This window comes from Scyliorhinus canicula, chromosome 4, assembly GCF_902713615.1.
Source record: "Scyliorhinus canicula chromosome 4, sScyCan1.1, whole genome shotgun sequence".
Classification (NCBI taxonomy): Eukaryota; Metazoa; Chordata; class Chondrichthyes; order Carcharhiniformes; family Scyliorhinidae; genus Scyliorhinus; species Scyliorhinus canicula.
Genome location: NC_052149.1, coordinates 201,874,112 through 201,889,773, shown reverse-complemented (window position 1 = coordinate 201,889,773; position 15,662 = coordinate 201,874,112). Strand labels below are relative to the sequence as shown.

Genomic DNA, 15,662 nt, shown 5'->3' with positions numbered 1-15,662 from the left:
GAGGAGAATTTGGAATCATACATGTTGCTATCCATTGAAAAGGAATTGTTAGATGAATTGGATGCAGAAGCAATTATTGACAGATTCGCACAATCATCTAGCGAACACAAACGATTGCTCTGAATATAGTGGACTGCATGCAATGCTCTATTGTGCTTTTGAACTATCTGTTAATGTGTAAATTGTGCAGTAAACTATTTAAAAATATCAACCAATTACTTTAAAAAAATTTTAAATTAAAAATTCAATTATAACATTCTGTATTTACTTTTGGTATCTACTGCCAGTAATATGTACAGTACATGTACACTGTAATTACTAAGAAATACGCATTTTTTCCACAAAAAATTTAATTGCACCCTTTTTTCCATATGTATTTTTTGAAATTTTTATTTATTCGTTATGAAAATTAAATGATAGCATTGTAGTTGTGGGTGGGCCCCCTTTGTCTCCTGGCAACCAATATTTTTTGACCCAGTCCGCCACTGGTCTCAGGTATTTTAATGTTTGGGAGAGTGTGAGAGCCTCTGCCAATCTTTCGTCAGATCCATTTGAGAGGCTCTTCGCTGTCTGCCTCCTCTGCCGCACATGGAGGAGGCAGCAGCAAGTTGTTTTAATGTGGTAAATCTGATTGGTTCTGTCGCTGAGTTTCTGCATTGATTGTGGCCCCACTTTTCCACTGGCTCTCACCAGGCCCCTTGGTGCAGAAGTCATCTTTGCACTTTGACCCCGGCCTGCCCCTGACGTCACGGGCGGAGCCAGGCGGTGGCAGCAGCGACAAAATGGCGGCAGCGGTGGGCCAGTGTCCGGGAGCCGGACTGTCCCCCGCGGCCGGCCAGTGTCCGGGAGCCGGACTGTCCCCCGGAGCAGGCCGGTGTCCGGCAGCCGGACTGCTCCCCGGAGCCGGCCAGTGGCTGACGGTCGTCCTGCTGGCGCTCTCTGCTTTCCTGCTCAGCCGCTACCTCCTGCAGCGCTGCAGGGCCCGAGGCCGGAGCCGGCTCCCCCCCGGCCCGCCTTACTGGCCGCTGATCGGCTCGCTGCTCTCCTGTCTACCGCGCCGCGGGGCACAGCTCCCGCCGCATCTGCAGCTCACCGCCCTGGGCGAGGTGTACGGCGACGTTTGCAGCCTGCACCTGGGCGGCCGCCTCCTGGTGCTCCTCAGTGGTTTCCGGATGGTTAGAGATGCGCTGCAGCGAAACGCCGAGGTGTTCTCCGACAGACCCACCATCCCTCTGATCACCATCATAACCCAGCGTAAAGGTTAGAGAGAGAGGGAAACAACCGATTAAAGGGAGTGCCAGTGGGTGACAGAAACCAACTGGTTAAGAAAAGTGCGGGTGATAAAACAATGACTCAATAACGAGAGTGCCAGTGCCCTTTGATTAAATAGAGAAAAAAACAAGATACTGGAAATATGAAATAAGAACAGGAAAAGCTGGAGATGTCTATCAGGTCAGATGGCATCAGTGGAGCAAGAAGCAAAGTCAGGTCAGTGACCTATCATTGCAACTGGGAAAATGCTAGAGATCTAACTGGTTTGAACCAAGTAGAGACAGAAAGGACTGAAGGGAGGAAAGAACAATACAGCAGGACTGAGAGGGTAGAAAGCTGGAAAGACTAAATGATAAAAGGATGATTGTGCATGGCAAAATGCATGCCACGAGACATGTTTTTAAAAAATGAGTCAGGACGAGCTGTCAATGGCAATGGCAGAATCATTTACAATAGTTGTCCAAAAAAATAGGAGCGGTGTTTATGATCTGAAATTGTTGAACTCAAATATTGTCTTAATCGAAAAATTATGTCCTTTCCCTTAAACTTCACAACAGCACAGTGGGCCAAGATTAGACTAGGAAAAGGTGCATAAAAGTTGAGTACCCATCAAGGTGTGATATAGTGTGGTGAAGCTGTCCCTAATGAGGATATGTTGAACACTTGATATTGCGTGTGGTGAAATAAATGCAGTCGATGAAAGATGTGCTGTTAGGTGAATTGGACATTCTGAATTCTCCCTCGGTGTATCCGAACAGGCGCCCGAGTGTGGCGACTAGAGGCTTTTCACAGTAACTTCATTGCAGTGTTAATGGAAGTCTACTTGTGACACTAATTTTTGTTTTTTAAAAATAAATTTAGAGTGCCCAATTCATTTTTTCCAATTAAGGGGCAATTTAGCGTGGCCAATCCACCCACCCCGCGCATCTTTGGGTTGTGGAGGTGAAATCCACGCAAACACGCGGCGAATATGCAGATGCCACCCGGACAGTGACCCAGAGCTGGGATTGAATCTGGAACCTTGGCGTCGTGAGGCAGCAATGCTAACCACTGTGCCACCGTGCTGCCCTTGTGACACTAATAAAGATTATTATTAAATGGACATGGTGTGAAGAGGTGTAATTTCTGAACAAAAAATAACACTACAGTCCTCCATTTTCCTCGGCAATTAATGACTTGATAACGAACAAGATTACATTTTCATAAAGCCTGCATTTTAAAGCTGTACAGTTGCCTGATCTTGTTCAGTGGTTTGTAGTTTGAGAAAATTTTAACTTGAATAAGATAATTTCATCCACAGCCAATTATACAATTTTAATTAAAAGTCATGAATCTTTAATATTATCCATATTCCAAATACAGACAAGGGATTGATGTTTTCTAACTTCTGAGTTCTTCCCAGATGATCATTGGCTCTTCAGGAGTGTTAATTTAATAATTTAATTTTTATTGTCATAAGTAGGCTTACATTGCAATGAAGTTACTGTGCAAAGCCTGTGGTCTCCACATTCCGGCGCCTGTTCGGGTACACAGAAGGAATATTCTGAATGTCCAATTCACCTAATAGCACGTCTTTCGGGACTGGTGGGAGAAAACCGGAGCAACCGGAGGAAACCCACGCAGACAGAGGGAGAATGTACACATTCTGCACAGACAGTGACCCAAGTTGGGAATCGAACCTGGGACCCTGGTGCTGTGAAGCAACAGTACTAACCACTGTGCTATTAGGGAAGTAAGGAACAAAGAGTGAAACAGGACAGAAACAAACTGTGACTTAAGAACAGGAACAAAGAAAGCAGAGGGAGAAACAGTCAGTGACAAATGTATTACTTGATCTTTCATCTTCGCTTTGGGATGCCAAGGATTTCCTAACTTAAGGTAGAAACTGAAAAGAAGGGTCACTCCGAGTGGCATTCATACACCTTTGCACCTATATATGCAGATCTGAAATGAAAACAGAAAATGCTTGCTAGTTAAATGGTTACCACATAAAATACCATATGTTTCAATTAAATAGAATAATCGAAGCCCAGAAAGGCTACAAGAGTAAGCACCGTTCACTTAAAAAGATTTTAAAAACTGGGAGGTGGAGAGACAATGCAAGGAAAGTTCTTCAAAGGGACAATACAGCAAAATCCCCTTTCCCCAACCAAAAAACCCCAAATATAAAAAAAAATTCCAGTGGCCTCCCCTCATAAATCTAAAGGGGAATAAAGTTGTCACCACCCACCTGCCTCAAAAATATTGACTGGTTCCTGAAAAATCAAAATTGATAAAACAACGAGCACTGTATAAAATCACAGGGTAATTTATAGAACAGATTAGAATCAATTTCTTGTGAAACGAATTCTGTAATGACTAGCAATAGTTAGAATACAGTACTCGGGAAGATTGCAGTCATAGCTGGAACTGTTGCCCATCCAATAAACATACAAGTCACAAGCCATGCCACAGCTCAGTCTGGTTGCTGAGCACGATGCCTGACAAAGATTAGCTCTTCCTCTGTGGTTAGAAAGAAAGGTGAAACGTGATTCATCACACAGCATTATGACTTAGATCACTTGGGAGAGGGTGAAGATGTAAGGATGGTACAAAAGCATATGGAAAATAAAAATGTACTATTGTGTTGTTTGTAGCATTGTTTTGTGCTATTATAGTGGCACAGCATAATGCACCAACATGCCCCCGAGCGAAGTATTATGTCATCGTTATAGTTCAGTTAACTCCTAATTTGAACAAACAAAAAGGCTCTTTTCATAAGCAGACTGATTGTCGTACAAATCAAAATCTGTTGTTATTTACAGATAGCTTGGCATGGAACTTAATTTTATAACTTTGACACATTTGGGCAGTAATGAGGGAGTGTGACATTGTCAAAGGTGTTGTTTTTTTACAGAGCATATCAACCTGCTCAGGTTGACATGCTCAGCCAAATTTATATAAGTCACAGTCATCTTCACACCATGAAGATGAGGAAGGAGCTCTCCTGGTATCTCTGCCTAGATTTTTCTCGAAACAAGTGGATACTGAAAATCTGAAATATAAATAGAAAGTGGTGGAAACACTCAGCCGGTCCAACAGCTTCTGTGGAATGAGAAGCAGAGTTAAAGTTCCAGGTGAATTATCTGTTATTAGATACATTTTTCAAAATAGGCTTGTAGTTTGTAAGTGAAGTCACAAGAGCATTATAGGGGCTTGTTTAGCACAGAGGGCTAAATAACTGGCTGCAGAATAATGCCAGCAGCGCGGGTTCAATTCCTGTACTGGCCTCCCCAAACTGGCGCCGGAATGTGGCGACTAGGGGCTTTTTACAGTAACTTCATTGAAGTCTACTTGTGACAATAAGTGATTATTATTCTTGTTCCATAGAAGTAAAAATATAGATAAATTAATTACATCTTTCTAAGCTACCTCCAGCAGTTCCTTAATGTTCTGCTGATTACACAGAAAATGGAAGCAGGAGTAGGCCATTTAGCCCTTCAAGCTTGCTTCACCATTCACTGATCATCAAGTCCAATATCCTAATCCCCACCCCCCACCCCGGTTCCATTAGACCCAAGAGCTATATCTAATTCCTTTTTAAAATCAAACCCGTTTTGGCCTCAACTACTTTCTGTGGTGGAGAATTCCACAGATTCATCAACCTTTTGGTGAAGAAATTTCTCCTCACCTCAGTCCTAAAAGGTTTACCCCTTAATCTCATAAACTATGACCCTAGTTCTGGACTCCCCCACATCAGAAACATTCTTTCTGAATCTGCCCAACCCTGTTAGAATTTTATATGTTTCAATGCGATCTCTGCTCACTCTTCTAAACTTCAAATATGATCCTAACCGACTTAATGTCTCCTCATAGGGCAGTCCTGCCATCCCAGGAATCAGCCTGGTAATTCTTCGCTGCACTTCCTCGAAAGCAAGAACATCCGTCCTCAGATAAGGACACCAAAATTGCACACAATATTCCAGATGAGGCCTTACCAACAATTGCAGTGAGACAACCTTATTCCGATACTCAAATCCTCTCGCTATGAAGGCCAACATACTATTTGCCTTTTTATGCTTACTTTCAGTGACTGATGCACGAGGACACCAAGGTCTCGCTGAGTATCCACCTCTCTCAATTTACACCCATTCAGATAATAATCTGCTTTCCTATTTCTGCTACTGAACTGGATAACCTCACATTTATCCACTTATACTGCATCTGTCATTGTCATGCATCTGCGCACTCATTCACCCTGTCTAAATCACGTTGAAGCATCTGCATCCTCCTCACAGATCAACCTCCCATCCAATTTTGTATCATCTGCAAGTTTGGAGATACTACGCTGAGTCCCCTCGTCCAGATCATTAATATATAATGTGAACAGCTGGGGTCCCAGACTACCTCACCCGTCACTGCCTGCCATTTGGAAAAAGACCCATTTATTCCAACTCTTTGCTTCTGGTCTGCTAATCAGCTTTCTATCCATCTCAAGACACTACCCGCAATCACATATGCTTTAACATAACATAGAAATCTGCTATGCGAGACCTTGTCAAAAGCCTAAACAAATCGCATCCACTGGTTCTCCCTGGCCAACTCTACTAGTTATATCCTCAAAGAATTCCAGTAGATTTGTCAAGTATGATTTCCCTTTCTTAAATCCATGCTGACATTGTCTTATATTGCAGCTTTCCACATGCTGTTCTGTGAAATCCTTAATAATGGACTCTAGCAACTTCCCTACTTCCGATGTTAGGCTCAGTGTTTAGTTAGCTATAGTTCCCTGTTTTCTCTAGGGCCACTTCCTTCAGTACTTTAGGGTGAAGATTATCAGGCCCTGGATATTTATCCACCTTTAACTCCATCAATTTCCCCCAAAGCATCTCTCTGCTAATACTGATTTCTTTCAGCTCCTCCCTAAAACTTGTATTTCCCAGAACTTTGGTACATTATTCATATCTTCCTTTATGAAGACAGAAGTACGAATTTAGTTCCTCAACCATTTCCCCTTTATGAATTCCCCCATTTCAGACCAACATTCTTTTTTGTCATTTTTTTTAGCTTTACTTATCAATAGAAACTTTTACAGTCAATTTTAATGTTCACACTGCTATGAGCCCTAAAAATCTGAGTGGCACTGCTCTGCCCAGCTGATAGTTCTTTCAAACAGGTATACAACCTTAATTTTTATGTTCAAATAATATCTATTTTTGGTAGGTGCTCTGAACAGAGCATCAGTGAGTTGGTTATTGGTGAGAAAATGCCTCTTGGTAGCTCTGTCCATGACCCATTCCATCACATTGCTGATTATTTTGTTCTGTCATGGAATGTGGACATAGTCATAAATCATTACATGCCCTTGAGAAGGTGATGGTGAGCTGCTGGCTTGAACTGCTGCAGTCTATCTGATGCAGATACACCGGTGATGGGCAACCTAGGCTAGTGAGTGGCCTCCTTCATCCCAGTGAGCATCAAGATTGAAATCAGGCTTGTTCTCTAATTATTATAATAATCTTTATTATTATCACAAGTAGGCTTACATTAACACTGCAATGAAGTAACTGTGAAATTACCCCATTAATAAGATTAAATACATTTAATACATGCCGAATATTTCATAAATTAAAGAAAATGCTTAATCATTTATATATTAATAGAACTGTCATTAACTTCAGGGCGGAACGATGGAGCAGTGGTTAGCACTGCTGCCTGCGGCACTGAGGACCCGAGTTCGATCCCGGCCCCGGGTCACTGTGGAGTTTGCACATTCTCCTCGTGTCTGTGTGCGTTTCACCCCCACAACCCAAAGATCTGCAGGTTAGGTGGATTGGCCAAGCTCCCCTTAATTGGAAAAAATAACTGGGTACTCTGAATTTAAAAAAGAACTCATCAACTTCAAATGATAGTTATACTTTCGATGCGAGGGAGTGCATGGCTCTCACAGTCAATGTTGTGTGCTGCATGCAGCTCGTTTTACTTGTCTTTGCCTTACATACGTATCACTTCAGTCATACCGGTAGGAAAGAAAACTACGCATACAGAAATCAGCGGAATGTGGCAACCCTGTGGGAAACAGTCAACAAAATGCCTTGCTGCTTCCGGTGGCAGCCAGGAGCTGAGCGGTTGCACAAAAGGTTGCTCTTGTCGAAGAATTTTGACCATGACCTTTAACCCCAACAAACTGGCATTAAACGGACAGAAAATCCCTCATCAACCCCAGTGCCAACCAACATGCCAAGGAACTAACAATCCAGCAGGAAAAGCAGCAAAAACAAGGAGAGAGAAACCTCAGCCTCGGAGCAGGGAAGCACACGTGGTGTAACAACCTGTGATGGCCGACCCCACAGAATTTCCAGCAGAGACCTAGGTGCGGATGGAAAAGATGATGAGTTTTATCACCTCCGAATTCCAGAAACATGGGGGTAATGAAGGAGGACCTCACGGCAGCCATGGTGGAGGCTGCGATGGCCCCCATGAAGGAGGCTATGGATAAAATGGAGAGGAGGCTCAAGACCCAAGAGGCAACATCTCCAGACCTCGAGAAAGTTGCCACGGACCTGGGTGATCAGATTGCGGCACCTGAAGTAGGCAAGACTGTTCAGGACTCAGAAAGGGCTGAGGGAAAATGTCGACGACCAGGAAAACAGACCATGTCGGCAAAACCTGCGGATCATGGGGCTACCAGAGGGCACTGAGGGGAAGAACCCCACAAAGTATGTTGCAGGGATGCTCGGAAAGCTAGTTGGCAAGGAGGGCTTCGCCAAAACCCCGGAGGTAGATCGTGCCCATAGGTCACTTCGGCAACGGCCCAAGGCTGGGGAATCACTGCGGGTGATAATTGTGAGGCTCCACAAATATCAGGATAAGGAGCGGATCCTGAGGTGGACAAAATGCATAAAAGCAAAAGGGGATAAACAAATTCAGGGGAAGCAAAGAACAAGAAGGGAGGTAATGAGGGTAGAGACAAAGGAGGAGGCCAGGGAGGGAAGCGGGATGGGCAGAGGGGGTGGAGAATGGGGGAGGGTAGAGTGCTGGTTACAACCGGTTTCACGTGGCGACGGAAAAAGAGGAAGTAGACTGCGGCCATTTTGATTGGTCCGAGAGAGAGGGCTGGCCGAGGTGAACAGGGCCAGGCACACAGAGTGAGTATGGCTTACCCATAGGAGGGGATGGGCAGAACGCCCCACCCCATTAGGATAGCTAAATGAAATGTGAGAGCCCTCAATGGACTGGTGAAAAGATCCAGAGTCCTCGCCCATCTCAAGAGCCTGAGGGTGGACATAGCCTTCTTACAAGAGATGCATACCGAAAAGAGAAAGACCGACTGCGAGTAAGGAAGGACTGGGTGGGACAAACCTTTCATTCAACTTCGACAGTAGGGCAGAGGGGTCGCCATACGGTTAACAGGGCACTTGTGTTCATGGTGACGGACCTGTATGGGGGGGGGAGATGCGAGTCGTTATGGACAGTGGGACCCCAGAAGGGGCCCTGGTAAATATATATGCCCCAAACTGGGACAACGCGGAGTTTGTCAGGGATCATTCTTGTGAACCTTCTCTGGACTTTTTCCAAGGCCAGCACATCCTTCCTTAGTTACAGGGCCCAAAACTGTTCACATTATTCCAAATGGGGTCTGACCAGAGCCTTATACAGCCTCAGAAGTACATCCCTGCTCTTGTATTCTAGCCCTCTCGACATCAGTGCTAACATTGCATTTGCCTTCCTAATTGCTGACTTAACCTGCATGTTAACCTTAAGAGAATCTTGAACTATGACTCCTGTGTCCCTTTGCGCTTCTGATTTCCAAAACCATTTCCCATTTAGAAAATAGTCTGTGCCTCCATTCTTTCTACCAAAGTGCATAATCTCACACTTTTCAACATTGTATTCCACTTCTTTGCCCACTCCTAGCCTGTCCAAGTCCTGCAGGCCCCCTGCTTCTTCAACACTACCTGGACTTCTGCATATCTTTGTATCACCTGCAAATTTAGCAACAGTGTCCTCAGTTCCTTCTCCCAGATCTAAGCCTGGTGCAGCTCAAGGTGGTACACAGAGCACACCTAACCAAGAAAAGGATGAGAAGATTCTTCCTAGAGGTGGAGGATATGTGCGAGTGGTGTCAGGGGGGGCCCAGCCAACTACACTCACATGTTCTGGTCCTGCCCAGACTCAATGGGTTTTGGACAGCCTTCTTAAAGGCTATGTCCATGGTTGTCAGAGTTAAGATGGCACCATGCCCATGGTTATGGTGGTCTTTGGGGTGTCAGAGCAACCAGAGGTATTCACAGGGAAAGGGGCGGACGGCCTGGCCTTCGCTGCTCTGATCACCTGGTGGAATGGGGGGGGGGGGGGGGGGGGGGGGGGGGGAGATGGCGGTGGAAAGGTGGGGAAGGCATGGAAAGGTGGGGAGGGGGGGAAGGAGAAGAGGTGGGGGAATAACCACGGGGAAGAAGGGAAATACATGCCCAAAACAGTGGAGAGAGTGTGACGTTGGCCCTACACCTGGAGGATCACAGGCCCTTCCCATGCATTAAAAAGAAGAACATCCTACTCACCCTTTAAAATCATCAGGTCGACATGGCTTTTCCTGTTAACGATAAATGTAAATTAAATGTTTTCTGTGTAACTAAGAATACCACTGTAAATAGGGAAACCTGATTATGAAGACTATGGTCACAGACGAGGTGACAACCTGTGATACATGTGCTGTCGATGTGATTGCTGTTCAAGTTCTGTTTCTTTTTCTTATTTTTGTGTTGTGTAAATTTTGATATTATGTGTTAAAGTTCCAATAAAAGTACTTGGAAAAAAAAAGAACAGAAAATGTCTCGTGGCCTGCACTCAGAACCCAGATGGACTGCACGTGGCTCCTGGACCACAGGCTGCCCACCACTGAGGTTACACCCTCTGTTGGTTGGTCGGGATTTCCAGGATTTTGAACCTATGACAGTGAAGGAATATCAATATAGTTCCAAGTCAGGTTCATGTGTTGCTAGGAGGGCTATTTCCAGTGCATCCACTCCCCATATTCTTCAAGGTTAGGGTTGTCCAAACTTTTTCTGTGCGGGGTCACATTTCAATACTTTTCTCACTCAAGAGGCCAATGAGCAAATTTTGGAAACATAAGAGCCGGAACTTTCCTGCCATTGATGCTGGTGGGATCTTCTGGCTACAAACACACACACACAGATATTTTCTCACACTCTCAAACACACACACATTGTGGGCTGGATTCTCCGCAGCCCTGCGCCGTAATCGCATTTGGCGTGGGGGTGGGGGGGGAATCAACCTTGGCGCTGAAACCGGGCTCGACGCCGATGCGCCGATTCTCTGGGACCCGAGGATCGCCGATTTCGCGAATTACTCTGCGTGGCTGGGGGCCCATTGCCAGAGGTCCACCCAGCGATCCTCCGCTCCCGACCGGCCGAGTTCCCGACGGCTTGGAACTAACTTGCTATGGCCGGCTGGGACTCTCGCACGGCGGCTGCGGACTCAGTTCCCGGCCGCCCTGGTGGGGGGCGAGGGGATTGGGCCTTGTGGACGGCCGGGGGACAGATCGGGCGGGTTGGATGCAAGGACGCGCAGCCGATCAGGGGGGCCTACATCTTGCAGCTGCCTCCGTGGTCTGAGTCCGCCATGGCGCTCGCCGTGGCCGCTGGAGGCCGCCGCAGTGCGCATGCGCGGACTCAAAACTGGATGTGCGGGGGCCCGGCAGGATGTTCCACCCCCATTCCCCCGCAGTCTTTTTCCCAGTGGCCGGTGGTGGAATCTTCTGATACCCAGCTGTCAACGGGATTTCCCTTTTTATGCAACCCCACTGCCTGGAAACCTGCGGTGGGGTGTTTCCTTCAGTAAGACCAGAAAATCCTGCTGGTAAGAAATGCCGGTAGATTCCGGCCACTCACCGCCTCACTCTCGCCTACACCACATTCACATGGACTCTCACACATGCATTTACCAACACAAACTCACTGCCTGTCCAGGCGTGGGAGGTTTGGATGTTTTACCTCTGATGAGGAATCCGGGACAGATGTCAAGGTCTCAAAACAGGTTTCTTTACTCCGCCCTGTTGGAGAATCCAGCTGCCCCGGCCAGTGAGCTGGAGGACGGTGTTGCTGTGACTGCTGTTCCTTGTGGCTTCTTTGGCCCGTTCCACCATCTTGACCCTCGTGCTGCCTTAGGGGCCTGGCACCTGCTTCTGAGGGCAAGAGAGAACATGGCACCTACTTTCACACTGCTCGCAGCTTTTCCAATCACAAACGTTCCCTCTTGCAATTCCTCCTGAGATCAACAGCAAATGTGGGAAAGAACCGGCCTGTGATCAGAGGAGCAGTTCCTTGAACATCTGTCCCTTCCACTGTATTTTGAACAGTGAGTCCGCAGGGCTGGATGGAAAGTCAGATTGTGGCCCACCGGTCATATGTTGTTCCAGGTGGTAGAGGTCGAGGTTTTGGAAGGTGCTGGTGATGGAGCTTTGATGAGTTGTTGCAGTGCATCTTGCATGTGGCACACAAAGGAAATGATTGTTGGTAGGCTGATGAAGTTGGTAGTTGATGGGATTGAATTTGTATCGCTTTTTATGGACAGGACATAGCTGGGCAATTTTCTGCATTGTTGTACTTGTGTAGCTGTACTGGAACAGCTTAGCTAGAGGCTCAGTTAGTTCTGGAGTGCAGATCTTCAGCACTACTTCCAGGATGTTGTTTGGGCTGATACCTTTTCCCATATCCAGTGCATTCATCATTTTGAGATATAATTGGAGGGAATTGAATTGACTGAAGACTAGCTTCTGTAAAGGTAGGACCCTCAGAAGGTCATGATGATCATCCACTCAGCACTTTCAACTCTTACTAGGATTGTCATGGATCTGAAGCTATAAGTGTACCAAAAAAGCACTGTATAATGGAATTGTTAACTGTTGTGTGATATGATACTGGAAAACACTTCACGATTCATGATGTCGGGAAGCTTGTAAATCATTTGTCACTCTAGCTCTTGATTTTTTTTTACCTAAATCATTTGTTAATGTCTTCAACAGTCCTTTGGTCAGCAAATATTAAAGAAAATGTATATTCAACTGAAAAACCACACAACAAAATGTTATAAAGGTGTGGAATAGACATAATATACTCAGTCAACCCTTGTGCTTGTCTCTAGGGCTCAGTGTTGCCATTTTAAATAGAACATCCTATTTTAACAGTGCCACTTAGATAGCTACAATCAATTGGCGGGAGCAACCTTATTCATTATGTATTAAAGAAGAACTTTTTCACAAAGAGCTGAATTTTCATGGAGTGGGGGAAGACACTAAGGAAAATGAAATGAAAATGAAAATCGCTTATTGTCACGAGTAGGCTTCAATGAAGTTACTGTGAAAAGCCCCTAGTCGCCACATTCCGGCCCCTGTCCGGGGAGGCTGGTACGGGAATCGAACCATGCTGCTGGCCTGCTTGGTCTGCTTTAAAAGCCAGCGATTAGCCCTGTGAGCTAAACCAGCCCCAGAGGGGTAAGTAGTGGCAGTAGGGAGCCAATTCCAGATTCCCGACCTCATTCCTGGGGTTTCCGATTTTCAGTAGAACCTTTTAACGAAGCAGGCAGGCTCAGGTTGCAAGTCTGCATCCTGTACCCCCGACCTAGCTAGCTCCATTGCAGAGATAAGCCGTCCAAGCACTCAAGTTCTCATGGAACTGGGCCAGCTTTTCAAACAGTCATGCTTCACGGCACTTCAGAGATATTGCAAACTATAGTCTGCATGTGGGACTCTTTTGAAAGATAAGTTCAAAAGGTCCTCTTCATGCCCCTCCATCCCTCATGCCCACATCATGCCGTGGTATTGTATTTCCATGCCCACTCACCCACTGTACAATGTACAGAACCAATGATCTTTATAGTGACTATCGGATGTGTAAAAAAAACGTTAAAAACAGTTACGCAAAGATAACTTTTTTAAAAAAACTGTTTACTACAGGCCAATAAAAGTGTCAAACAACCAGAACCTTTAAAGTATCAATAGCAGACTCTACAAGCACTTGAAATCTCGTTATCTTTATAAATAAACATTGTGCATTTGACAGAAGAGAGTTAGAGTTGCAAAACAAAGTGTTTTCTCTGGGGCCCAGCTATTTCAGTTGTGTAATCGATTTCTGAGCTCTTAGCCACAAAAAAGTAATGAGGCCTGGCTGAGAACTCAGAAATGTATTAGACTGTTGAAAGAGCTTGGCACAGCACCCAGCAACCCCTACAGCAGCCTCCAAACGTTTTCCTGGGATTGGTTGGTCAGACTCCAGCCTGCAAACCACCCCCCCCCCCCCCCCCCCCCCCACCACCACCACCACGCCAGAATGGAAATCTTGGGTGGGATTCTCCGGAATCCGACGTGCGGGCCGTATCGGCGGCGAAGAGTGGCGTGAACCGTTCCGGCGTTGGGCCACCCGGAAGGTGCGGAATCTTCCGCATCTTCGGGGACTAGGCTGGTGCCGACGGGGTTGGCGATGCATCAACCGGCGCCAATGGGCCTCCGCCGGCCGGCGCGAGTTGGCGCATGCGCGGGAGCGCCAGCATGTTCTGGCGTTCCCAGCACATGCGCAGGAGGTTCTTCTCCATGCCGGTCATGGTGGATCGTTATAGCGGCCGGCGCGGAGGGAAAGAGTGCCCCCACAGCACAGGCCTGCCCGCAGATTGGTGGGCCACGATTGCGGGCCAGGCCACCGTGTGCTCCCCGAGGACTCCGCAGGCCACCCGCAGAGCCAGGTCCCGCCGGTAAGGACACCTTATTTGACTTACGCCGGTGGGACTGGATGAAAACGGGTGGCCACTCGGCCCATCGTGGAGCAGAGAATCGCCGGGGGGAGCCACTGCCAACGGCCCCTGACCAGCGCAACGCGATTCCCGCCACCGCCGAAAAACCAGCGCCGGAGAATCTGGCGGCCGGCGGCGGAGCGGAACTACCCACACCTAGAATGAAAATCCAGCCAACAGTGTGTACTCCCCATGCTCCCTTTGAATGGCAGTTTTAATACAACGTGGCATGCAACTGCAAGTTATTGAGCAGTGCACAAGCATCTAGCTTCAGAACATTTAGGATGATGTAACCATTTAGGAAAATGCAAGTGCTCTTTAAAGTAATAATAAGTACTTATGTGATTATTTTCAGGAATAGTCTTTGCACCATATGGCATGGTCTGGAAGCAACAAAGGAAATTTTCTCTCTCTACGCTGAGGCACTTTGGTTTTGGGAAACTTGATCTGGAGCCTAAAATCATTGAGGAACTGCAATTTGTGAAGTTGGAGTTTTCCAAAGCAGTAGGGACAGCCTTCTCTCCTTTTCATGTCATTAATAATGCTGTGTCCAACATCATTTGCTCAATGTGTTTTGGGAAACGGTTTGATTATGAAGATGAGGAATTTAGAACCATGCTGAGTTTGATTGTCCGAGGGATGAAATTAGCATCAAACAGCCCAGCAATGCTCATCAATATTATTCCTTTACTTCAGTACTTACCCTTTGGGCCTTTCAAGGAGGTTGCCCAAACTGTAAAAGATGTCTCTGCATTCCTGAAAAACATCATTGCTCAGCACCGAAAGACTATGGACCCTGAAAACCCATGTGATTTTGTTGATTTTTACCTGAAAGAAATAGACCGTGAAATACAAAGAAACCAAAATACAAGCTTCAGTGAAGATTATTTATTTTATATAATTGGGGATCTCTTTGTAGCAGGAACAGACACGACATCTAACTCTGTGTTGTGGGCTATTCTCTTTATGGCTGCACATCCGGAAGTTCAAGGTACACAACTGAAATTGAGATTTGAAATGTTCAATACAAGAGATCACTGGCATAGGGTTTGTAAATATTGGGTCGAAAGATCACATTTATTATGTACAAGTAATGTAGTTATGCTTTTCAATACATATGAAAACTTGTCCAGCTTTTCTATCCCCATTCTTTTTGAAGTATTTAAGTATCCAAAGGTGGCACAGTGCATTGACATTGTTCTACGTTGAGCTACAGAATACCCCACAAAATGTTTTTAAACTCTGGGGCAATGTGTCATGTAGGAGCAGTCAAGGACGCGCTGTTCGGCTCACGGTGCCGTTGCCGGCTTTTTGAAAGGTCTTTCCAATTAGTCTTATTCCCCTGCCCTTTTCCCATAACTCTGCAAAACTTCCCATTTTAATTATTATCCAATTCCTGAAAGTTATATTTGAACCTGCTTTCACCACCCCCTTCAGACAGTACATTTCAGATCATAATGCATTCTCCACATCAGACCTGTACTTTTTCCAATTACCTTAAATTTGTGTATGACCCTTCTACCCTTGAAATAGATCTTATTTAACTCTTACCAAAGCCCTTCGTAATCTTTAAGACTTCTATTAAATTTCCCTTTAATGTCCTTTAT

General features: G+C 45.9%; 1 protein-coding gene across 1 annotated transcript in view; it reads left to right on the top strand.

Moving 5' to 3' along the window:
* The first annotated feature begins 746 nt into the window (after nucleotides 1–746).
* Nucleotides 747–15,662, top strand: part of LOC119965319 (cytochrome P450 2U1) — a 31,641-nt gene continuing 16,725 nt past the window's right edge. Inside the window, exons 1-2 of the mRNA XM_038795906.1 lie at nucleotides 747–1,260; nucleotides 14,411–15,046. Of these exons, the coding sequence (XP_038651834.1) occupies nucleotides 783–1,260; nucleotides 14,411–15,046 (1,114 nt within the window). The 5' untranslated portion in view covers nucleotides 747–782. The remainder of the gene's footprint in view (nucleotides 1,261–14,410; nucleotides 15,047–15,662) is intronic.